At 41.2% G+C, this 25,228-nt stretch overlaps 1 protein-coding gene across 3 annotated transcripts in view; it reads right to left on the bottom strand.

Moving 5' to 3' along the window:
- Window positions 1-9,292: 9,292 nt before the first annotated feature.
- TC2N (tandem C2 domains, nuclear) overlaps window positions 9,293-25,228 on the bottom strand; it is a 33,557-nt gene continuing 17,621 nt past the window's right edge. For all 3 annotated transcript variants that reach the window (XM_014957477.1, XM_014957475.1, XM_014957476.1), the window contains exons 4-12: window positions 23,582-23,746; window positions 20,937-21,028; window positions 20,222-20,297; window positions 19,075-19,175; window positions 18,081-18,197; window positions 16,638-16,829; window positions 14,439-14,553; window positions 13,770-13,969; window positions 9,293-11,486 (exon numbers count right to left, since the gene is read on the bottom strand). In XM_014957477.1, coding sequence (XP_014812963.1) covers window positions 11,376-11,486; window positions 13,770-13,969; window positions 14,439-14,553; window positions 16,638-16,829; window positions 18,081-18,197; window positions 19,075-19,175; window positions 20,222-20,297; window positions 20,937-21,028; window positions 23,582-23,746 — 1,169 coding nt within the window. In that variant the 3' untranslated portion in view covers window positions 9,293-11,375. The remainder of the gene's footprint in view (window positions 11,487-13,769; window positions 13,970-14,438; window positions 14,554-16,637; window positions 16,830-18,080; window positions 18,198-19,074; window positions 19,176-20,221; window positions 20,298-20,936; window positions 21,029-23,581; window positions 23,747-25,228) is intronic.

Raw genomic sequence — 25,228 nt, forward strand, 5'->3', positions numbered from 1 at the left:
ATAGTAGTATATTAGTATTTCATCTCCATGCTTTCTCTTTTCCATCTTAAACAATCCAGTACCTTTACTTCTTAATCACAGGTCAGATTTTCTTCCTCTTAATCTCATCATTTCCTCTAAACTCTCTCCATTTTGCCTATATCTGTCTTTAAAGATGATGACTACAGCTCGACACCAGCCTCCAGCTGGGGCTTTCCCGGCACTGAGTGAAGCAATGCACAGCTCTCTGTCATCCGTGCTAAACTTTTGGGCTCAGGATGGTATTTCCCATTTTTGCAACAGTACTATATTGCCAGTTCAAATATCTTTATTCTGAAGCACAAAATACCCGTTGCATGCTCTGAAAATGCGCACGGTGCCCATTTCTGCTTTCAGTATGAACCTCCAGAAATTACTGTGCTTTTTTGCCTTTACTGCCTCCTTCCTGTACATTCCAACAGCAGACTAATTTATTACAGACATCAGGAAATGTTTCAATGTTTTTAAAGTAAATGTGATTTGGGAGGCTTGCAGTCAGCTTGGATAAACAGCAATTAACCTCAGCACCCTGGAACATTATCCCTGATATAATTGCACACTCAAAATTGAATGGTATATGAAGAATCAATGTCGTTATGTCATACCCCAGTGGCTGGGGTGGTGGTACCAAGACGTGCTTTTCTTTCTGTCTCATAGTTGGCTAAGTCTGTAGTGTCCCCATCCATACCTAACCCTACAAACGTGATACTGAGCTATGTCCCCTTTGCAGTTTACATTATTGTGCACCTTCTTTCTACATTTGCAACATATAACAAAAAGATCTGCTGCCAAAGTGCTGGACAGCCTTTTCCACGGAAGTATTCAGTATAGGCTTGTGGGGACTATGTGTCTGGATATGTGGATGTGTGACTGCCAGCTTGATATTTATAGAGAAAGATGCCAACTTCACTGTGGGAGATCATATGAATTCTGGATCCCTGGCCAAAATGTGCTGTTCAGCTGTGTGGGATTTGAAGAAAATGTCACCTTCTTTTTTGGCTGGCTTATTTCTACTCAGGGTAATGAGCTCACTCAACAACAGCACCACTTCTTGTGATGCTGCTGCCAAGACCATTTGTTTCCCAGTCTTTGTGTGTCTATATATATATATTTGCGTGAATGTAAATGCCTACATGATGCCAAGTAAGTGACAGCTCCCAGAACTCCAGAATATCAGGGTTTTTCCTCTTTGCCATCTCTGGCTCTTACTGAAGTCCAGGCAGTTGGATGCGCGTTTCCAATATAAACACAATCCCGTTAGTTTCTCAGCTTTCACTCTGAGACTGTGTAATAGCAGTCAGAACCAGTGTGCTTTCATGAGGACCACGTGCTTTCTCTGTCACAGCATGGGCCCCGATCCTTTCCCCATGAGGAATTTCTTCGTGGTAGCAATGCTGCTCTCTTCTGTGCACAGAAGTGCTGGCATGGAAGAAACTCCTGTGTGGCTGTCCAATCTACTGCAGGTTTTGCATCTTCATCAAAATGCTGAGCATTACCTTAGCTTATACCATTTGCTGCAGCATGGGGAATCACCATGGGTTTTTTCCTAGTGTTGCAGACCTTCATTAGTGCTTCACACTTCTATTCTTTAACCTTTTCTTCTTGTATTTTGGATTGCCTATTATATACATGCTGTCATAACCTTAATAATTCTGCAGGAGCTTCGGTGAGCTGGATGACTGCCACTGCTCTGCGAAGTCCAATGGTTTTATCACAAATTAATTGTAGAGTTTCTAGTGTCAGTTTCTTATCTTAGTTTCTGGTCTCTTCTTGGGGTCATCTGGTCTCTTCTTGGGATCTCAATGAACTCCTCCAAATTGAAAGACTGTGATATACTTCACTTTCTTTTTCTAAAAATGTGAATTCAGTAATTTTTACTTTTACATGTAGTGCAGTTCTTCTGTTTCCCTAAGACACATCCATAGACTGCCTAGGATGACCTCCATTAATTAGAAAATAGCTCTCCATTTAGAAGTAATAAAAGCCTCAAGCACCGTCAGGTGTGTTCTCAGGAGACTGTGGCACCAAATGCCAGGCTTCCCCCATTTCCAGAGTCCCCCTTCCCTGGGCATGCTTAGAAATAACTTTGACATTTCCAGCCCCGAACGCTTCCTTCCGAGACCCCCGTGCAGCCTACTGAAGCTTTCCAAGGGATGAACAGCAACAGTCACAATCTTCTTACTTCTTAGCAGAAGACTGTAGTTTCTGTGGTTTCCACATCCAGACCCCCAGCTAAAATGAGCTGGCTCAGATCTACCAACGCACAGTCCAGTTTCCGTTGCACCAGCTGAGGCTCTGCACTTGAATATTGGATTCCCGGCTTGTTCTGCCAAATTTCTTGCTCAAGTGTTGATGCAGGTGGCATGGCTGATATGCTGGTTGCTCTTGTTGACCAGGTTAGTGCTTTGATCTCTTCATGCAGAGGGACATCTGCAAACAGATTTGACACACGTTTCTAAAGCACAGGAGAAACTTGTCATTCCGATGACCTTCCAGGGGCTGATTAAAGGAAGTAAACCAGCTGGATGTGTTTGACTATGCTTTGTCTCTTAGGCAACTAAAAAAGGTGCAGGCAGGACAAAGGAACGAAGTGCTGATGAGATTAAGTAGCTGAGAACAAGTGGATGCCATAAATACCACTCAGTTCAACTAGAGTATTGGCACCTGGTGGGTTTTTCCAAAAGGGTACAGGTAGGATTTTTCGTCGCACAGCAAGGAACAGTCTTGCTAGACAGAGCATACTGAGTCCACACTGATGTTACATTTCCTTCTGTATGAATTTTGGCATTACGAGCAGATTTAATACCGGAAATCCCATGGTATGCTTTTGGATCCACACTTAAGGCTTTAATTTATACACACAATGCAATTTGTCTACACTACAGAATGGTAATGGGCAGGGTTGCATTTAGTCTAGAAAATGCCCAATGTGGAAAGACAGCAAAATCTGACAAATCACAGCAAAGGGTTAGAGCCTCAGAGATCCTCTTATGCTTTCAAGATCTGTTTCACCTTAGCACAAGAGCTTGGTTAAAGTGCCCCTAACATTACTTCCTTGCTTTTGAAATTAGGGGAGTGTATTAATCCTGATTTTTGCAGCCTTTTCTATTTTTATCCATTTTTTTCCTACTTTTCTTTAATGGGCATTGTGACCCACATTTTTCCCCACACAGGCGTATCAGCTTGACCCAGTCATGTTAATGACTCAGGAGTGATGCGTTCCAACAAAGAGGAAGTCAGGGAAAAAACACCAGGAGGCCTGCATAGATGAGTAAGGAGTTCCTGGAGAAACTCAAACTCAAAAAGGAAGCCTACAGAGGGTGGAAACAAGGACAGGTAGTCTGGGACAAATACAGAGAAATCACCCAACCAGCCAGGGATCAGGTTAGGCAAGCTAAAGCCCAGACAGAATTAAATCTGGTCAGAGACATCAAGAGCAATAAGAACAGCTTCTACAGATACATCAGTGATAAAAGGAAGACTAGAAAAAACGTGAGCCCTCTTCAGAGGGCAGGAGACCTGATTGCCCAGGGTATGGAGAAGGTTGAGGCAGTGAACAATTTTTTTGCCTCAGTCTTCACCAAGTGTGGCTCTGGCCACACTGCGCAAGTCACAGAAGGCAAAGGCAGGGGCTGGGAGAATGAAGAAACTAAGCCAATTCCATTGGTGAATTTTTTTGATGTTCTGCACAAGTCACAGGGTAGGTCTGAAAGGAATGGTTAGAAATCTCTGATCCTGCTTCCAAGGTTCAGGACAGTTTGTAGCTGTCAGAGTCAGAGCTCTGCCAGTAGAACACGGAGCTTTTCAGCTAGCAAGCAAGTGGTTTAAAAAAGGGATTATTATTGCCTGCAAGCTGTACATACTGGAGATTAGAAGGCGACTTGATGTTTATTATCTAAAATGAAGCTTTTAAAGCATTTCTTCATACTAACCTTAATCCTTTGTTTCTGCATTTAGTCAATGGCAATTTCGAGGAACTTCAAAACACTCCTCACCCAAATCTTTAAAACTGTTACTGTGAAACCAGAGCAAGTGGCCCACTCCACAGCATACTGCTCCAAAACATCCATGCTTTAACAAATGAGGCTTCAGAGAAACTGCTTGAGCTGCCTTGAGAACTAGTATTGCTGGAATCATCAGCAGCAATGATCTGAAAAGCTTCTCTGGCCTGTGGCAGAACAGAGGAAAACAGAGCTGAGCACCAGGGTCCTGAAGCAGCAGAGCTTGTTTTCTCTCATTCTCTCCAAGGCCCACAATAATTTTTGAGCCAAATTTGACTGATGGAAGAGATGTCACAGATAATTCTGTTCCCACAGGTTTCAAGAAAACCCAACAACATTCGGGTAGACAAGGGAGAGCCAGCTCCCAGTTTCCCAGGTGAAGGAATCGCTGTCATGAGCTCAGCTCTTACTACAAATCAGAGAATCCACCTGGGAGAAAAACTGTAACTACCTGATGTGCAGCAAAAACCTTTAAGAAGGTCTACCCTGATTTGCACACCAAGGTCAATCAACCGTGAAGGACGAATCAAGCATAATTAGGTCTAGAGCTCAAAGGTTAATGAACACAGCGGAATGAAGCATTATTTAAATACAAAGAGAATGAGTCCAGTCTCATGCCAGGGAAGTACTGAAAGAACATAAGCAAATACCTAAATGCGTAATCACCTGTCGTAAGTCATGTCAAATAAAAGCTTTGTCAATAGTTACAGGCACGATACATTGCTTTGAAAAACAATGTTTTTCAAAACAAAAGTGCTGCTTTTCTTTTGCCTCCTTCACTACCTGCCCTTAACAATCCCCCACCAAACCTGTCCTTACTGCAGGAAGAGGTGCAGATCAGCACATAGAGTTCCACCTCAGTGTTTGAAGGACTAACGAATACCGATGAAGAGGAGACCCAGCCCTGTTTTGGTTGCCATTTGCTTCTTCTGCTCTGTATCACAAACTAAGAATTCACTCCTCTCCTATGACAAGTGACAAAGCTTGGCTATATTTAAAACTAGCAAGTACATTCCTATGACTGGCTTTCTTTCAAAGACACCCAAGATCTTTCAGTCAGTGCTCTGCTTCATAGAAATCTGTGAACCATACCATTCCTCCTACGGAAAATTTCCCGATTTAGCTGCTCCATAGTTCCAAAGAGTTTTGCAAGATAAGGATAAAAAATACAATATGATGACCCCCCCACACACACTTTGTGCATCTGGCAAGGAATTCCAGTCATCAGGCTGGGAAGTGTTTCCCAGATCATATACATAGGAGGTAGAAGCCTCCCTCCACCTGGAGGTGCAGCTTTTCATGACTCTTCCTTGAGCCTTCCTCTTTGTTTCACAGCACAGATAATGGCAGTCAAATAACGATACTGTCCTCCAGGGTCAGCATGAGCAGCTTGCTCCTTCTCATCCCTCAAAATGATTTCCCAAGGTAATTTTTGGAGGAGGAGAAAGGCAAGCAAAGACACCCAGAAGTTACAACTGATTGGTCTCGTTGTATTCAGTGGTGGTACACAACACAGAAATTCAGGGAGCTCCAAAGGAACCATACCAGGAAAGCTGCAGGCAAAGGAAGCTCAGAAATGCAGAGCATCAGCCATGATCCAAGCCCCAGGATGGAATGCCTCCTGCTTGGATCCATTTCTTTAACAGCAGAAGTAGGACATGTGTAACACTGGTCCCAATACTAGAGGAAGAAGGGAAGCATTCCTAGAAAAGCAGAAAGTTAATTGCAAAAAGCAGACATCATTTAAAGACTCGTTTACGCTGAGGAAGAAGAGCAGCATACAGGCAAATAAAAGGAGGGAAAAGTTGCACAGTCAGAGACAGAGGAAATCAGCATAGAGGATTTGTTTCAAAGCCACTGAAATCTATAGGAAGAACTGCATTATGCTTAAGAGACACAGATCCACTTTCAATGAAATTCAGTTTCTACAGAAACATCACTGTGAACAGTTTTTTATCAATTTTAGAAATAGAAGCCCCCCTAAGCTGTGTGTATTTTGGGGGTTTTTTTTGGATAAATCATACCATCACAATGCTGAAATACCTAACAAAGCTCTGAAGACTGGTTGCTTCTGCTGAAGGCAGCGGGAGTTTTGCCGTGGACTGTGAGGGACGATGGCCCGTCCCTCAGCACAAGCTGGAGACAAGAATGTGAGTCTGCTGGAGCAGTGTTTGTGGAACATGGTGCTGATTTCAGTGACGGCTTTTTCCATGCACCGAGCATGAGATCATGTACACGGCTGTATTTACATGGTGATGTAATTTTACAGCAGAAGCTGGAAAAACAAGGAGGGTGTATCATGTCCAGCATGATTTATGCCAAGCTTTCCACAACTATGCAGCCTTCCTCCCATGTCATATATATGTTGGCAGGGTAAAAGTAAGAAGCGGGACAATCCTGCCCCCGGTTTCTAGACAACCTTATGCTTTGGCTGGAAAATCAACTCATAACTCAAAAAGCAACCTCCATCGGGCAGACGGTTTTCAAGTCAAGCATATGTGCTTAATTGAATGCTTACAAAATTACCTTTTGTTTTATACAAATGTCCTGCCAACAAAAGAACAAACCGGGAATGTCTAATGCGTTTAGCATTAGGGCACTATTTATGTCGTGATCACAAAAGATCGGATACTCAGATACAATTATTTTCCAAGTAACAGTTTATGATAATGTGGTTTACAAACTGTTACACCCACTCAGCTTTTGAGGCAGAATCTTACATATTTTTTTTCCTTAAAAGGAATGCCATGTCGTGCCATTGAGACATAAAGACTCAAAAATAAATTTGTGGGCCTCGTTTACATACAGAATGCTATTAGTCATAAATAAAGCAGAATTGTTTGATTAACCAGTGAAATTATATACACACATTCTGGAAAATCTGATTGAGTTTAGTCTATAGTTGGTTTCTAACTAAGCGGGCACAGATCTCTGCATGAATAACACGTAACATCGTAACTGTTGTGCCAGTTCACCTTCATCCATTTTGGACTTGATTGAAATAAAACTGGTGCACCTTCTGAACCTCTGCTGTTTTCATCAAAATTGTTATAAGTTAAGAAGCTGAGCCACTAACTAGAAGTAACAGCAAATCCAACTATAAACCATGTGTGATTATAGCTACAAATTAAGTGAACTGACAAAACAGCTTTCGTAACAGTATTTTCAATACAGTAAACTTGGATGTAACAATCAAAATAGTGGCTGAACATGCATCAAAGGGACAGCATACAGCTGTCACCATTAGAAGAGTGCCCCGAGACACCTTTTTTCAGTCTTCCACGTATGCTGGAGTACATGAAGTTCCTTGCTAATTTATATTGTGGATTGGTCTTGAAATGATGCATCATTTTCCTTTTCTGGAAGGCTGCCTTAGTCTCAAATAAGCCAGGAGCTGAATTTGGAGAAGCCAAAGTCTCACATGCATTTATAGTGAGGCAGTCACTAAGCAGTAAAGAAAAATATTCTGCACTTAAAAGGCAAGACATCTCAGGTGATTTCTAGCTGGCCTTATAAGACATTCAGATTGAAATAACACTTGCTGGAACACCCAGCTTTAAAGGCAGTTTTACCTTGGGACCTGTGCTAGGAACCTGCATGTAAAAACGTGTATCTCCTGGGTTTTTTTCAGCAACCATACTGATAAGCTCCAGACTCGAGGAATCATCAATGAAAAATGCTTTATGTGGCAGCTAATAAGTCTGTCTAACTGGTTGATTGTACTACAGCACAAATGCTCTTCCATCTTTCACAATTCTCTTCAGGACTCAGTCAGTGCATGTGCACCCACCCCAGTGCCTTCTCAACAGGTGCTTGGAAGCAGATAATCCACAGACTTTTCCTTCCAGCCATTTTCCATTCCCGTACATCCTCTGCAACACCTCTTACACAGATAACCTCACGTGGTTAACACACTGGCAGACCCCATCCTCCAAAACAGTTTCATTTTCCAGCCCACTGAGAGCAATCCTCTGGACAACCCCTCTTACCTGGCAGGCATCCTCGGAAGCACCATTATTGTGAGGACTGGACTATTATTTCGGGGGATGACGCACAGCCTTGGTCTAACTGGCAAGGCAAATGGTGATGCAATGAACTGGCACTTCTTGGTTCTTAAGCTGGGCAGGTCCCTCTCCATCTCTAGATGATTTTCCTCAGTAGGGAAAGCAAAGAGAATTCCTGGTTTCCTCCCAGGATCTTGGGAGCCAGTAATTAGGACACAAGTAGGACACAGCAATTTAAAAAAAAAACAACACAAACAAACAAACAGACCCCAAAGCCAAAACAGTGCAACAGAAGTTTCTTTTGCTCATCTTATTGCAGATGAGTATTCCCTGTTTCCCTCTCTATCCCACTAGGTACAACAAGGCTTCTTTCCAAACCTTAAATAAATAATTTTCCTCAAGAACACTGTAGTACTCTGGACAAATCGAGGAACAGATCTGGGCAACAAGATACCTCAGTGCTCCAGTTTTCTAGGAAAAAAGCACAGTGTATTTAGCCAACTATTAAGAATTCATTGAATTCTTACATGAATGCACACACAGATGCAGAAAAGCCAAAAGTCTGGGAATGAGCAAGGGTGAAGCCAGGCCTCAGAGCACTTTCTTCAGCGTGCTGCAGTACCGATGCGTGTCGTGCAGAGAGAAGCCTTACATACCTTCTCGGGGTGTTAGCGGTCACCTCCCCTACATCCAACACTCCGTGAAATGTAACTCCTTAGTTAGTATTTTCTCAGAGAAAAAGGTGGGTATGGGAAAATAACGGAAGATCAGCACGGAGGATTATAAACATGCTCAGGTGACTTGCAGCTCAGGTGTCAAAAACCAGGTATCTCATACTGATCATTGTTTAGCCTTGTGTGCTTGGCGAGTAGAACAGCTGGGCTTAGATAACACAGGCCTGTGATAGAGTCAGAGGCACCTTATCGAACGTTCTTGAGATTCCTGCTCTGCTGTCGGGAAGATCAAAGCACAGAGGGAAGCTGCACCTGTGGGAATCCCCCATCACAGGTGAGAACGGCAGGTTCAAAACACTGACTAGCAAGGACCGAGCTCTGCAGAGCCTGCCTGCCTCTGCCCGGGTCCTGCTTCACAGATCCACCAGGCACGGAGATTAAATTATTAAATTTACAGTTTGCATTTCATCCATGGTTTTGTGGTTGTTCCCGTGTCCTGCCTGTGTCAGCTCACACATTAGGACTTGAACCTCAGTTTGAGATGCCAGTAAACATTGGTATAAACAATTGGGGAAAAAAAAGAAAAAAAGAGGAGTATTTTCTGTTCATAACTTTTATTATAAACACATAAATATTAACATAGGAAAAAGGAGACATTACCAGTTAGGCCTAAGTGTCCTAAAACAGCCCAAAAAGTTGATTTTACACAGTCTCCACTGAGCTGGTAATCTCTGTAGAACCACTTCTGTGGTAATCAAAGCCTCCAAAACACTGGGATATTCCTGCTCCTCTCTTTCAAGCAGAGCAGCATTCTGCATAAGGGAACAGTTCAGCCACAATGAATAAAAAAGATCCATGTATTCAGGTAAAGATGCTCCAAGAATATCAGCTCTGTCCAGTTCCCTTTTTTGTTTCACCCAACAGGCCGGGCTCATCCCAAGTGGGATGTCCCATCTGGCTGGAAGTTAATGCTGTCAGTCAAGATCCTCCGGGCCTACTGGGAGCTTTGCAAAGAGCGTCAGTACGAGCTGAAGCTGATGTTTGTTCTCTGAGTAACATCTAAAAACTTCTTCAGTTCATTTATAAAAACTGATCATAAAGCAGAACATGCAAGAGCCTGGGAAAATCCGTTTGTTTGCCCGTTTTCAAAATACTAAATTTCAACCACAAAAATCTGGATGGTTGAAGTTTTAAAAGCTTCAATTATCAGCAGATTAAAAAAAATAGCTAAGAGATTACATTTTTTCTTAACACTTAAAGCCAAAAAACCCCTTTTCTTAACCCTTAAAGTAAAAAAAAAAAAAAAAGGTGCTCCAAGCTCTGTGCTTAAATACAAGGTGCTTTCCTGTTACTGTGTTTTCTCTGCTCCCCACTGATCCTTTGCCTTCCAGCAGCGAGTGCTCCCGCTGCCACTCTAGTTCACGTCGGGTGTTTCAATGGGATCCAGGTTATAAAAAAAAAATACAATTATTCAGCGACTATACAAACATACATATTTGTACAGTCCAGACAGCCAACAGTAAATGTGTAAGTAGTGGATTTAAGGGAATATAGATATGTATTTTATATCAAGTAGTTAAAGTAGTGCAAAGAGTGCTTTTAGATGTATGTATTATTGATTATATACATGGCATTTTCCCACCTTAAAAATAAATGTGAATAAAACTCTGGAAATATGGGGACTAATATAAAAAATAATCTTAGGATTTTGTAGGAAAAATATAATTTGCAATAAAAATACTGTAATTTCTTCTTGCTAGAAACAAGTAACAAAAATATACTCCTACACATAGTTTTTTCAGCATCCTAGACATGCAACAAATATTTCTGCAGTAGTAGCCCATCTTTTAAACAATGTCTGAGTCCCTTTAATGTGCTGCATTTTAATTAATATCAAAAAGCACTTATGACAGTAAATATTTGCTTACTCCTTTGTACATGTTAGTCTGGCTTTTAGCAATGTAAGCAAATGCTAGAACATTGTTGATTAGATAGGAAGTGGTTTACGTATAAGAATTCTATAGAAGAAAGTAATTTATCTGAAAATATTGGCTCTGATCCTAGGCACGGCTGTTGCCTCTTTGTATTATTCCATTGATTCCAACCAGAATTCATGCAAACAAAGCAAGGCTGGAGGGCCTCCACTTGCAAAGATCACAGAGAGAGAAACTCTGACTTTTATCTTTCAGTCTCTCTGGTTAGAGAGAAGGATGGGGGGAACCCAAGCTACAGGCATGTCAGGGTAACGAACAACCCTTCATCAAAGACAGAGATTGGAAAAGTCTTCAGGTGCTGCCTTATTGCGTGGTTCCCTTTATGCTTTCTACTGCCACAGGCCTTCCCACCTGCTCAGGCACACGTTACTGCCATCGAATGGTGTCAGAGGTACCCGGGATCAAGCCACTGACTGGAATGATTCCCATGGACTTTGGAGTCTGCCAGAGACAAGACTGCAGATGAGGATGACATCAGTGCCTCGCGAAGAAGTCACTGATTCAAGCTGCTTCTCTCCAAAATTGGATTTCTGTGCTTTTATGGGGCCTGACAGGGGCAAAAAATGTAATTTTCAAGGTGGATTTTTTAAAATCAAATGAGCATTTTTCCCCAGTTCCTAAGTCTTCCTCTTCATAATATTTAGTCTTTGTAGAAAAATCAGTCCAGAGTTTCACCTCCAGTCTTCAAGATGGACCAACACTGTACCATTTAACAACAACTTTTTCAGGGTTGGCAATAGTATCATTCCACTGCTCTACTGCTTCACTGTTACTGCTATCAGAACTTATCCAGACCTGCAGTAAGAAACAAACAGAAAAACAAAATTGAGTTTACCTTATATAACACAGAGGCTCAGCCTTTATTATGTCCAAATAAATACCATGGAAGTGTAGAACAAGACACAATGTGTAGACTGTGACCAAAGCATAATAGCAACAAATATAGTTCTGTTAGGACTAACGTATTTTGGCTTTCAGCTGGGAACACAGGGAGTCTGGGTTTAAATTTAGCCTCTAAAATAGTTTAAAGAGCTCACTACCTTCTAATGTTTCTCTACTTAATACGTTGCTTTAAGTCAAGCATTCCTTGCTCCCTTCACATGCACGTGCTGGGGTCAAGGGCTCATGAGGGCCAGCGATGGCTCTACGCGTTCAAACTCCAGTTGGCTGGAAGCCATCTGGCCTCCCCAGCTAGCTGTCCAGCCTGTTCACGAGCACTTAAAATTGCACGCTCCAACAGACAGGGCCAGACCTGCATTCCACAGAGGTTACTAACACGCCCATACCACACATAGTCACGCAGTAAGAGTCCACTTCTTCCCAGTGTTCAATTAATGGATAGCGGCCGCTAAATGAGGAAATGAGGTACGAGTAGGAAATTTTCCCCCTGAACATTCTCACCAGCCTCCATTGCAAAATGGATTCTGCTTATGTAAGTAGGTATCATTATTTACAGGACTCTATTTCCTTAGCTCTTCCAAGAATGAGTCTTTTTAAGACTTCTCAGAAACCTTCACCATGAGGTACATTTAGCCTGCACTGCTGAAGCATAAGTCCTCAAGAAGTGAGCATGTCTTCCAAAAAACCACAGACACCTGATGTTTCATCCACAGAGATTCAATATACATCTTGCTCATGATTAAAGACATGCCTATAAAAGCAGCCTAATCTAAGTATTGTCTGCTTAGAACAGCATCCAATTAAACATCATTCTCTGAAGAACAAAGTTAATAGATCCAGCTATATTCATCTTTTTCCAGCTACCCAGCCAATTGCTCAAAGTACATTTTTCCCTGAGCCATATTTTATGTCTTCATGTGTTATGTGGCAATGTCTGCCTGCGTGAGCTGAAACAACCTTTTCCAAACAACCTCTGAGGAGCAGAAGTAGCTCATTTCCTCCCCCTAAAAATAAGATCCATGATTAAATGCAACTTGTCAGATTGAGATGACCTCACATATTGCTAAATGACTGCAAAATCATACCCAGCTATTTTCGCCCCAAGGTAGCGCCACTAAAAAGAACAATTTTTTTCTTTTCTTTTACTATTCCAAATCCTTCCACCAACAGGAATCACAGAAAGATGGAACATGTGTGACATAAGGCTCCAGAAAATAGAGGAACTTCACATAGCTCTTGCTGGCACATCGTTTCTGTAGCACATCAGCATCTCCTAAAACTGCACGTCTTCAGCAGGCACAAGAAACATCACCAGAATGAGACAGTACCATTTTCCGTACCTAAGGGTAGCACAGCCCTTCATCTGACAAGGGACGTTACAGTTGGGGGGCTCAAAATCTATTCTAAATTATTCATTTATGTATATATTAAAATTCTGCTAGTAAATCTAGCTGGGTCAGGGAAAGCACAGAGAATTAAGAACAGATATGGCTCACTATACAAAAAGAAAAGGAGAGAAAAAAGGGACAGGATGATGGTAAATTAGAACAACCAGGGGAAGAGGACAGAGAGAATAAAATGCACCAGACTACCGAGTTTTGTGGTGGTTAAATAAAAATAATCACACAAATGCTTTCAAAGAGATACTACTGAAGTTCCAGCTGTCCCGCATGCTATCACTTAACCATACATATTTAGAATATTGTGCTAATTTCAGCATTGTTTTACTCAGGAAGGCAGTCTGATGTTGTAGCTGTTGATACTTCGTCTTACCCGCACCTGTTTGTAAGCGCATAGGTATGGTACGCCAACACCCCCCTTCTGTACAGTACACTGTAGGTTCTGGAGCTCCTGTGAGCACTATGTTTGTTTTCTTTAGAAAGTCTAGAGGCAAGGAGGAGATCCTATAGCTGTCTGGAGGGAGGAATCTTTCACATAGTTATACCCCACACAAAAATGACTTGAAGAATTTTTAAAAGAAAAATCAAATGTCAACTCCCATTCTGACGTTAGTGCATGTTTGAAAGCTCAGTACTGTTCTTCCTTGCATTTATTAAATCCAGAAAAGTTTCTTAGAATTTACTATTTTGCTTATTTAAAGTATTTTAAAACTCATAGCAAGAAACCTGTGGAACTGGATTTAAGTACAGGATATGATGCTAGTTAGCAGAAACCAACCTGTCCTAGGAAGTGTTTTCTTCTCACTGAGCTTCTGCTGTAGAGCTTGATGAGAAAGCTAATTCCTTGTTCAGCTTGGCTAACTGGAAAGATCATCGTTTCTCCCCACTTCACTTGGCCATTAGTGGACTTCAGAAGACGAGTCTTCTTCTTATAGATCAGCCCTTCTGTACTAAACATTCCAACTTTCACAAAGAAATCTAGTACAAAAGGGAGAGAAAAAGGCACAGCACACAAAGGGTTACTCACAAACACACCCAAAACCGAACTGACAAGATCCACATGTATAGTTCAAATTGCAACAATTTCCCAGAAGTCTGGCCAAAAGAGCTGTATAATGGCTTTTCTGACAAGTCACAGAGTATGTTCAATAATATTGAATTGATTAACACAGGATCCAAACAGCAAGTGCAAGCTAATGCTCTTGTATGTCAGGATTAATACTTGAATAAAAATCTTCCAAAATACATAAACATGCAGCTTCAAACCAAACAAAAAGTAATCAAGTAAGACATCTGTGGAAACAAGCCTTGGCAATGGAAATCTACTGCACAATATGTTAGTCTGAGGTTTGTAAGGAATGTCATGAATTGCCAACCCGTTTGAGCAGCAATTTACCTGTTACAAACACTTTTAGACAGGAGGCATGAGACAGCTGATGTAACTTACTTGAAGAGAGCAGTGTAGATGAAACTGGAAGGTTTTGTGCTTCAAGAATCTGTAACTGAATCCTCCTGTTTATTGCTTGAAAACAAGTTCCTACTTGAAGTTCTGCGCGGCACACCTACAAACAGAAGAATGTTGCCATAACATCTGGATTAAGTTGCTTCTAAACTCAGGAAACACAGGAATTCTGTCATATGTTGGGCTCTCACATTTCTATCTGGGATTTCCTGGACAGAAATACAAGCGTGTGTTGTATACACAACCTGCAGATGCACAGCAACTCGGTGCATCTCGCACTTGTTGTAGCTGCAGCACATGTGCTCTGCTGATGGACTGCTTATGTGCAGCGCGCATCTGGCCCTCCTGGGCTGCAGCCAGAGATACCAGACAAATAAACGAGTCCTCAGTTTTCACCTGGGAAAGATTCCTTAATGGTAAGCACAGGCACATACAGGGAAAACCGGACAGAAGCTCTACTGAACTTGAGAGTGGAAGTGAGAGACCAGGTGTGCTCCACTAACACAGAGACCTTCAGGGTTCTCCTCCCACACTTTTGAATTTGCAACATGGAGATATAAGCAAAGCTTCCCACATATACAAGGCCCCATCACTTAATGTCATGAATGCTCAGGGTGACTGAATGCTGAGGAGTTTCCCATGTTATGGAAGTGCTTGTGTTTTACATGCCTACATGCATACACCCCCTCACACACTCTGAGTGTACTCAGATCACCCGTCTGAATTGGTTTTTAAGATTTTTTCTAGCGGCAAAGTTGCATTGAGGCATCCTCGTTACTCTCCCATCAAATGCTAATGTACTCTGAATGCTGTAGGAACAGCAGGAGAAGGCCAGGGGAGACTCAGCTTTCCTGACAGCCTCCATTTAAAAGGACTTTGCTAGTCCTGGTTCCCTTCAAGTCTTAATGCACGTTAGTGAAACAAAAGGCACCAAGCGAGAGAGCAACAGGTCAGATAAAGAGAAGTCGGACTCCAGTTCATCGAACAGACCCAAACTCTCTCTGCAGCTCAGCCACAAAATTTCTGTATAACCCTGAGAGGGAGCCACTTACTCAACTCTGAGCTTTGGCTCTCTGTTGGCAAGTCGGGTGGTTTGCTGCCTCAGAGGGCAGTACAGAGATGAATTCCAGCACTGTCTGGAGGGCTCTTGGGTGCAATGGTGAGGAAAGCCAACGCAGAGAGAGAAACTATGAGATGATTCAGGAATTTATACTGGGATGAAGCAGTTTCTAAATTAGCTTCCTCTTTCACTTAATCTTATTGCTTTTGAAACAATATGGTTATTCTTGTTAGAACTAAAAAATGTCAAGTGTAGCTCATGTTAGAAATCAAGAGTATCGCTCATATTACTCAAACATGCTTAGATGAGATTTGCTTTTGAATTGCTAATTCAAGTTTAATTTGTTGAAAATACAAATGTCTAGACACAATCTGTAAAAGAAACAAACAAAGTGCACGTAGGGGGAAAGAAAATCCCACTGTGAAAACCACCTGCTTTTTCTTACACTAATGGAAATGAACTGCCTGAATTATTACCTCACAGCATGCAAGCGGAACATTAAATATATAGCTATTTCTGCAGCTTCAAGCCACTGAAGATCTTAGCACTTTTTTTTTCATAACAAAAGCAGATTCCATTTGCTCTGAGCTCTTGCTGTGAATCCTAAGGATCTTCTGATGCTTTTTTGGTCAGAAAAGGCAATTACTGCAATGTCTTTTGCTGAACATTTCCCCAGAATGCCCCTCCCTCAAGCTCTGGGCCATGGTGTGGAAGAGCTTGCTTTAGTTCTTTTCCCAGAAACAGCTGCAGTTTATGACCAGAACAGCTATGTGCATTTTTTCCCCCCATCAAAATGCCTTTCCCCAAGAAAGTGGGGAAAAAAAAAAAAAATTAAAAAAAAAAAAAAAAGAACAAGCTCTGGGCCATGGTGTGGAAGAGCTTGCTTTAGTTCTTTTCCCAGAAACAGCTGCAGTTTATGACCAGAACAGCTATGTGCATTTTTTCCCCCCATCAAAATGCCTTTCCCCAAGAAAGTGGGGAAAAAAAAAAAAAATTAAAAAAAAAGAAAAAGAAAACCCTTTGTTTGTTGTGAGCATTGAATTAGCACCAAATTATTTTACTTTCAATTTCAACAACTCTTTCTAGGTGATATAACAACATGCTTTTGCAGTCTTGGCACTTACAGGTGCTTTGGAAGGAGGAGATATATCCAGCCAATGACTTGACTCCTCTGAGCTGAGCTCCCTCAGTGCCAAGGAGCACTCTCCAATTGTTTTTTTCCTGGGAGTCTGTGTCTGGATTTTAAATACCAATCTCACAGCCTGCAGGCTTTGCAGTTTAATTGCAAATACAAAAGTTTCCATAAATTCAATGTCCTAGAAAGAAAAACAGAGGGGTAACATCACCATTGGAAGACAGTCGCACCAAGCCCAAAACCTAGAAACCAAGGCTTCCTGGTCCTATAGCCACTGCTCCCAGTTACCACTTGAGGTTGCCATGGAAAACTGGGCTTTTAAAATAGTAAGCCCCCACAGGCGCCCCCCCTCATTGTGGATACAGAGCTCTGGATTATTTTTCACTACCATAGCAAGTTCTGAAGCTTCTTCAACAGCGTACACACACTGCCATACCAAATTCTCTTGTGGCCTTTAGCTTCAGTCTCTCCTGCTAATTTTATTTTCTTTCACTGTTGACTCACTTTATGGGGGGTTTATGTTGCTTTACCTTCCACCCCCTTAATATTCCTTTACTGCCTCTATCCAGAGTCTTATCCCACGCAACCAAATCTCACTACTTTCTGCAGAGAGGAAGTTTGAACTTTGCCTCCTGCCCTAGTGAGAGGCAGGAACTGGAGCACCTCTCTTATGAGGAAAGGCTGAGAGACCAGGATCTGTTTAGCCTGGAGACTGAGAGGGGACCTCATCAATGCTTATAAATATCTACAGGGCAGGTGTCAAGAGGATGGGGTCAGGCTCTTCTCAGTGGTGCCCAGCGACAGGACAAGGGGCAACAGGCACCAACTGGAACATAGGAAATTCCATCTCAACACGAGGACAAACTTCTTTACTTTGATGGTGCCGGACCCTGGAACAGGCTGCCCGGAGAGGTTGTGGAGTCTCCTCCTCTGGAGATATTCAAAACCTGCCTGGGTGCATTCCTGTCCAATGTGCTGTGGGTGACCCTGCTTTGGCAGGAGGGTTGGACTAGGTGATCTCTGAAGGTCCCTTCCAAGCCCAACCATTCTATGATTCCATGATCATCTATCTTCCCTGGGGTGACAGTGCACCCACAGGTCAGGTATGACCAGTCTTCTTCCAGTCTCTAACCACTGAGCTGCCAAGGCCAGCAGCTCATGGTTCAGTCCCCTGTGAGAGCACCTGTCCTGCACACTTGGGAGGAGGACAACAGTTCAGTGCAAGAGAGGATATACGGGGAGGAAGTGGAACAAGGCTTTTACTAGGATTTTGAGAAGCCTGGAGGTGGGAGAAGAAACTTGAACCTAGGCAACTACCCCAGCAAATATGGCATAGGAGTCAATGTTTGGTCCATTTTAAAAATCCATTTACATTTCACTTTTATTTTTTTAGGGAAGAAGATTTCTTGGTGTTTTCTCTGCCTCTACTTACATTGCATCCTTCCTTAGCAGAAGATTTGAAATGCACTGGTTTGGGCAATGTGAGAATTCCTTTGACAGAGATACGAGGATTTTCCCCACAGCTAGAAGGCCAGCTCAGGTCTTTGCACTGCAACATTGAAAACACAGTCAGTTTAGACAATGTAAGACTCTGGCCTTCAGACAACTTAGAAACTGTGTCTTCTACACTATTCTAGAATTATGCATAATTGCTGTAATATTGAATATAAATCAGAGCCAGTGTAATGATTGTGTCACTTCAGATCATTTAATAATTAATTTTCACAACCAGAGGGTAAAAAGTTATTTGGTAGATTTTAATGATTTCAGTATGTGGCAATTTGACAACAGATAAATCATGAAATCCCTTACGTAGTATTTATCACTTGATGCAGTTATCAGGTTTCTGACTACTCAAAGTTCCATTGCCTAAAAATTATTCACAGTTCCTGGAAGTGTATAAAACAGACAGCGTAACAGCATCACATTAGCTAACAAAAGAGCCACAAGAAGCTAAATGTCCTCAAAGTGCTATTATGGTTCTGCCATGAAGGAATTGTTAGGTTTTAAGTCAGTTAAATGCTGCCTCCAAAGTTGCTCCAATTTGCTGCCTCCAAATTTTCACAGCAGGACCAGCCTATGACAAGTTCAGCTTTCTATCTATGCTGAACATTCTATCTATGTTCCTCACTCCACAATCAGAACATACATATAATAACATAAAGAGTTATATACTACTTTTTAGCTATCGACTGCAGCAGAACAGAGGTTGCAACAGAAAAAAAAAGCAAAGGAGAGAAAGATACTTTGAATAAAGCCCAGTATAACTTTTCACTGAGCTGTGTTTATATTAATGCTAAGAAGTAATTTTCTTTTTCTCCTAAAAATATTCCTTAAAGTAACAGAGCCAAGTTTAATAAGAAATGACACTAAGTATAGTAAAATAGCCATTTGAGTAAATAATAAAGTTATTTATATTTGCTTACATGTAAAACTGTGATCCAAATCTGTTCTACGGAAGAAACATAACACAACTTCACGTTCAGTCTTCCGAAGTCCCGTTCATCACCTGATAATGTAATAGTATCTGTGGAAGAAAGCCATTTAGTGTTTTCAGAAGTAATGCAGTATCTTAAAAGTTCATTCCAAGAATAAGGGGACTCATTAGTAGGTGGACTGCCTATCTTTGAAAACTTCTCTTAAAGTAAGTTTGAAATATCTTAATGCCTACATTTTAAGGACAAAATATCCATGAAGTCCTGTAGTCGGACCCTCTGTATAACTAAAAGGCTTCACGTTTACCTCAGTTACCTCTACTAAATTTAGTAACTTGTGTTGTACTCAAACAACCTTTAGAAAAGAAAAAAGCATGTGCTTGAGACACCTAGAACATATTTGTAGTCTATCACTTCCCTTAAATCAATCACTTTCACTGTTAAGTTTATAAAATGGCCTGCTTTTCATCTTTTCAGATTTCAGTTCCAGCCTAATCAACATTTTATTATTGTGCTTTACTCCAAGTCAGAACAGCTGTTTAATATCCAGCGTTTGTCTGTCATGACTGAAACCAGGTAATTGTCCCTCAGTCTTCTTTTTGAGGAGGCTGTGTAAAATTCTGAATTCCAGCAGGGTGACTTTCATGAGGATTTAATTAATTTTTGATGGTTTATTTTTCAGTATCTCCACTTCTTCAGCATTCTTTCATAAATAAGGATACTGGCTTTGCATGCAGTATTCCTGCCTAATTCCCAGTGTAATATGGGTATTGGATTACATGCACTTCTCACAAAAAAATACTGATAGGTGAAAAAGGACTAGAGCTTTGACAAAGGTGCTACATTCTATCCTAACAGAACATCTGTAATTTCTTAGTTCACTGGGGTAGTAAATCCAGGGATGAATTTTTCAAAAGCATAAGAACTCCTCAAAGGCTCATTTTCTCAATCTGCTGACAACAGGGAAGTGCAAGTCCAAAATTCTTTATTTCAAACTGCAAAGTAATCTCCAAAGTGACTTGCTAATCAGATTAATCTCAAAAAAATAAAAAAATAAAATTATCAACAGTAGAGACAGCTTAGTGTTTTGAGTGCAAAAGGAAATATTTCATTACAAGGTAAACAAACAAAACATTACCTAGACTCCTGTTACTGCCTTGTGAATCCTTTCTGGAAGAAGTACTGCTAGGTACACTGGAGAATGAATCGTATCTCTGGGGGCAAAAAAAAAAATATGTCACTGCATTCAGAGCAACAGATGCAAAAAGCCAGAGAGATTCTACCATCAGACAAGACATGATGAAAAAAAACCACCAACATCCAATTTCAAATAATTGTCCCATTCCCTACTAATCTCTTGATCCAGCAGCATGGAATTACTACTTTGACGCGAAAAGCTAATACAGGACACATATGGCCAGCACAGAATTTTTTGCTCACTGATATGTATGGAACTTCATCTCTGTGTAACAGATGATTATTTGGGGGGGGAGGGGGGAGGAGGGAAGACAAAAAAATGCTTTTTTTTTTTTTTTGCATCAACAGCATCAACAGAAACTTCCAGCGTGCCACTTTTCAACTGATGGGAGAAATCACAAGATGACAAATGACAACCTCTTGTCTGTCTATCCTGCCTAGCAGTCTACTCGAGTTTCTCAGCAGTCGCGTTGGGCCAGAAGAGCACTAATCGAGAAAAGAGCCTCTTGAAGTGGTCAAGATGTTGAACTTTTCCCTCTAGCCCTTCTTGTGCATAGTACAATGCCCTTCAGTGTTTACTTTGAAAACACAATGCATCAGGAACAGATAAACCAAGCTGAGTTTTCAGTATAACCTAAATTACAAGGAGAACTCACCTTCATGAATCGATGAGGTGGGCTTCTGAGATCAAACATTGAACGACTTACATCAAATGATCCAGGCAAAGTGCTAGATCTTAAATCACTAACTAAAAAGACAAAAAGAACAATACAAATCATGTAAGCATCACTGCAAAAAAAACAAAGAAAAAAACAAACACTAAGAAGCTTTTTTAAAATTTATGTAGACCTATGGCAGGATTGAAACCCAGCTAAGTCATCTAAGGAAAGATGTCAGCACCATTCCCAATTCCCTTTCCCAAACCACTCTGCTGAAATGACAAAATGGAGACAACAAGCCATTAAAATATCTTAATCCCATCTTTGAAATAGTTCAAACTTGCCCAGTCACATTGGTAGCACTGGTAGAATGGGGAGCCTGCCTCAAAGTTATTTCCTCAAGAAAAATGTTTGGGGTTTTTTTGTTGTTTTTTTTTTAAAGTAGATGCCTTAGCAAAACAGAAAAGCCTTGTTATGATATCATACAAGGCCTAGAAACCTTGTTTGATATAACGTGAGAGACCAGCCCATTACTTGATTTGAAACTGATTATGGCTGTGGAAATTAATTCTATATTCACTACTCACCATTTTCACAAACTAGGGGGAAACTTCCACTCAAGCCTACAAGTTACAAATCACCAAAACACTTCAAAATCAGTATGATCTGCTATTTTTAGTAAAGCTGGTTAAAGTTTTCAAAGAACAAGGGGGTGGGTGGAGAGGAAAGACAGTTCCTTTTTCAAAATCTTAAATTTTTAATGGAAAAAAATGACTACTTTTATACTGAGAAAGTTGTGCACAAAATATAACAAGCAGAAAAAAATTAACCATAAACATATGTTGTTTACCAATAATAACTAGACTTTTGGGAAAATATTAATCAATTTCTTTTTCAGTTTGCTGTTGGGTTTTGGTTGTTTTTTCTTTAAATGAAGAGGAGGGACTTCACAGGAAAATTCAAGAATTTCGTTTCATACTTTCCAAATAAACACACTCTGTAGCTCTAAGCCCACGCACATGAGAAGTATCATAGCTCTAGCTGCAACAAAATAGGTTTCGAGTTTTTCTTAAATAGTCTATAGGTGCACACGGAAGAGAAACATCTAGCTTTTGAAACAGCTGTCAAAAACTCTGGAGGAAGGAGGCATTTTAAGCCTGTCTAGAGTAGACTTCTAAGTGACCTTTCTTGCATTTAAGCTTACTAAGGCAAAACTAGTGAAGTGTTTACTTAGCTTGAAGAAAAATGGAAAAAGAGATGATGAACTGAAGGGAAGATGTTCAATACAGTTTTGTAAAACCCATTTGGCTCCCACCACAGGTGCTTACAAAGCCTAGGAAAACCATATGCGTTAAAGGCTGCTATAATTCTAAGTGTGTTTCGTTCTCTTAAAAAAATAATAATGGAGTAGTCTTTTCATGTTGTCTCTATGGTGATTCAGAATTATTTTTAAAACAGGACACAGTCTGAGACGTTTCCCCCAGCTGTAAAATAAGCATGCTATACCGTTCTAAATAAAACATCTTTAAAAATGCATGTGTTGCCAGCTTCCGATGTGATAAAGAGGTGTGTACATTTCTTTGAGTGTATGAGTTTTCTGAATGTGTTTGCCTTAGCAATCACTTACAGGAAGCAACACTTAAGTCATCTACTTTACTCTAACCAGCATTCATTATAGGATACATACACCAATGACGGGCACAGGAGAAAGTTTCTTACCTTGGTAGCCAAGCACTATTTAAACTTTTACTATCTCACAGCCCTCCCCCGTTGTTAAACACATTTATGCAATGAGAAGTGGGGACATTTTGGCACCTTCAAAAGCAAACTATGAAAAAGCTGGCATATAGCATCACTTCCCTGTTCTTATCACCTGCTCCTGAATGTTTTTTGGTGCTTGTTCCTTCTCTGTATAGATACTCCTTGGGCATTCCTCCACTCAACATACTGCCTGACTTCCTTTTTCCGTCTCCCTCACTCCTATTACTGGTAGCTGGAATCTTCAGTACTGCACTCTGTTTTGGACCGGAGGCAACTACACTACCTTGCTTTGCCAATTTGTCTACCTTCATGTGATGCGTGCAAGCCTTGTTAAGCCCCCAAAAGACAGAAAGTAATGATGCAGCTGGAAATGAAGCAGAGCTGGCTCCACAGACCAGTTCACCAACAGACCAGCATACAGACCTGTTTGAGAACTGCTATAATCAAACACATCTTCTGTAGACTAATCATAGAATCATAGAATGGTTAGGGTTGGAAGGGACCTTAAAGATCATTGAGTTCCAACCCCCCTGCCATGGGCAGGGACACCTCCCACTAGAGCAGGTTGCTCAAGGCCACACCCAGCCTGGCCTTGAACACCTCCAGGGATGGGGCATCCACAACTTCCCTGGGCAACCTGTTCCAGTGTCTCACCACCCTCATAGTAAAAAATTTCTTCCTGAGATCTAATCTGAATCTTTTTTCTTCCAATTTAAAACCGTTTCCCCTTGTCCTATCATTACCCTTCCTGGCAAAAAGTCCCTCCCCAGCTCTTCTATAGGCACCCTTCAGATATTGAAAGGCCACTATAAGGTTTTCTTCTCTTACCTATAAACCTTGGGAAGGGGGGGAAGACAGAAAAGTAAGGGTGCAGTCCTCACCTGATCCATATAATTTCCTATTATCTGATTTTGCTTGGAAGCGCCTAATCAGATCTGGCGAGACCCGATGCTCCAAATAGAAGGGGTTGTACACGTCATAGCGGGGCCATTGGTACACGCCGTGCAGTTCTGCTTTCCGGTCACCAAACGAGGCTCTGGCAGATTCTGCAGAGCACAAGTAAACATCAAATACAAGAGTTCCAGACATAACAAACGCTGCCTGGCTTCATAAGGCAGGCAGAGTGCCTTCAGGGTAAAGGACAAAATATTTCAACATTATCTGCTTCAGGAAAAGGGGGAAAAAAGAGAAAAAGTAAAGAAAACACACATACACATTATGTCAGATTTCCACAGTGTGCTAACAAACATTGGAATTAAATTGGACATAAAAGCTATGCATACCCTTTCTTGGAGTTCCACAATAAATGCCTAACTAGTTAAAATACAGAAGGCTCCAAAGACAGACAGCAAGAGAGAAATTAACAGGAAAAGCAGGACCATGTGTCCAGAAAACGTCTGACTTATTTGGCTACCGACCCCCATGACGTTCCCACTCAGCTAACGGACCCCCAGACCTTCAGGAGGGGGTTTTGTATAGAAAGATAACGCAACTTGTGACTGCAGCCTCCTTGTCATCCAATTTCCATAGGAAGTCTGTCAGTGCTAAAATCACTGGTCCAAAATGACTTGAATTGTTGGCTGAAGCACAAGTAGACAGATCTGAGAATGCCTGACTCCCAGCCCTTTACTCAGCCCATTACAGCACAGCTGTCCTATTTTTCTTTCCTTTATTCATAATAATTTAAGAAAAAACATGCACGTCTTGGTCAGCAGAACAAGAACACTGCTGTAGTGCTTCATTTTGTCTGTCTGGAGAAAAAATAAGCCATATGTAACAGTACAGTAGAGAATGGGGACGGGACGACCTAGGCTCTGCCAAGCTCTGATGATCGCTTGCTTCACTTCACCTTCCTGGACTTCAAACTATCTGTTAAGAATTTCTTTACCCCATTATAAAGTGCCCTCAATTCTGCAAGTGTGTTGCACCATAAAAGGCAAACTATAATTGCTGTAAAATCCTTCCCTCCAGGTGTTAGTAGAGTAAGTAAAACAGAATAACTAAAACAGTGAGATGGAACGTAAGAGACAATAAACCAAGAATTCAAGTATAATGGGCTTGAGCATGACGTAAATTGGGATTAACGCTAGAAGTGAGGCCATAAAGAACTGATACACAGCAGATGATGGAAAAGCCAGTGTTCCAGACCAGGAGCACACTTCTTCCTGCTAGCTTACTTCTGTGAGAGCATGAGACATGCTGCAGCGAGGACTGAAAAGAAAGGCTGCCAGAACTTAATTGCTTTCAGAAGGGATGCCAAGAGCTAACACTGAGCACGTCTGTTTCACTACAGGAAAATGGTCAGACACACACAGAAAATGGAGTGGAACTGAGAGCAGAACTTGGACTCTACAGATATTTAACAACGGTCTAAGAAGCAAATACTCTAGATGCAATTTTTTAATATGCTGGTGCTTTGGCTAATGTGAAGAAGGAATGACAGCACACTTCACTGTATTTAGTAAATCTCCCTAAAAAGTAAACTTAGCATTTTTAAACACAACATTAATGAGGCTTAAAAGCTGCAC

This window comes from Calidris pugnax, unplaced genomic scaffold, assembly GCF_001431845.1.
Source record: "Calidris pugnax isolate Ruff unplaced genomic scaffold, ASM143184v1 scaffold211, whole genome shotgun sequence".
In the NCBI taxonomy this organism is placed as follows: domain Eukaryota; kingdom Metazoa; phylum Chordata; class Aves; order Charadriiformes; family Scolopacidae; genus Calidris; species Calidris pugnax.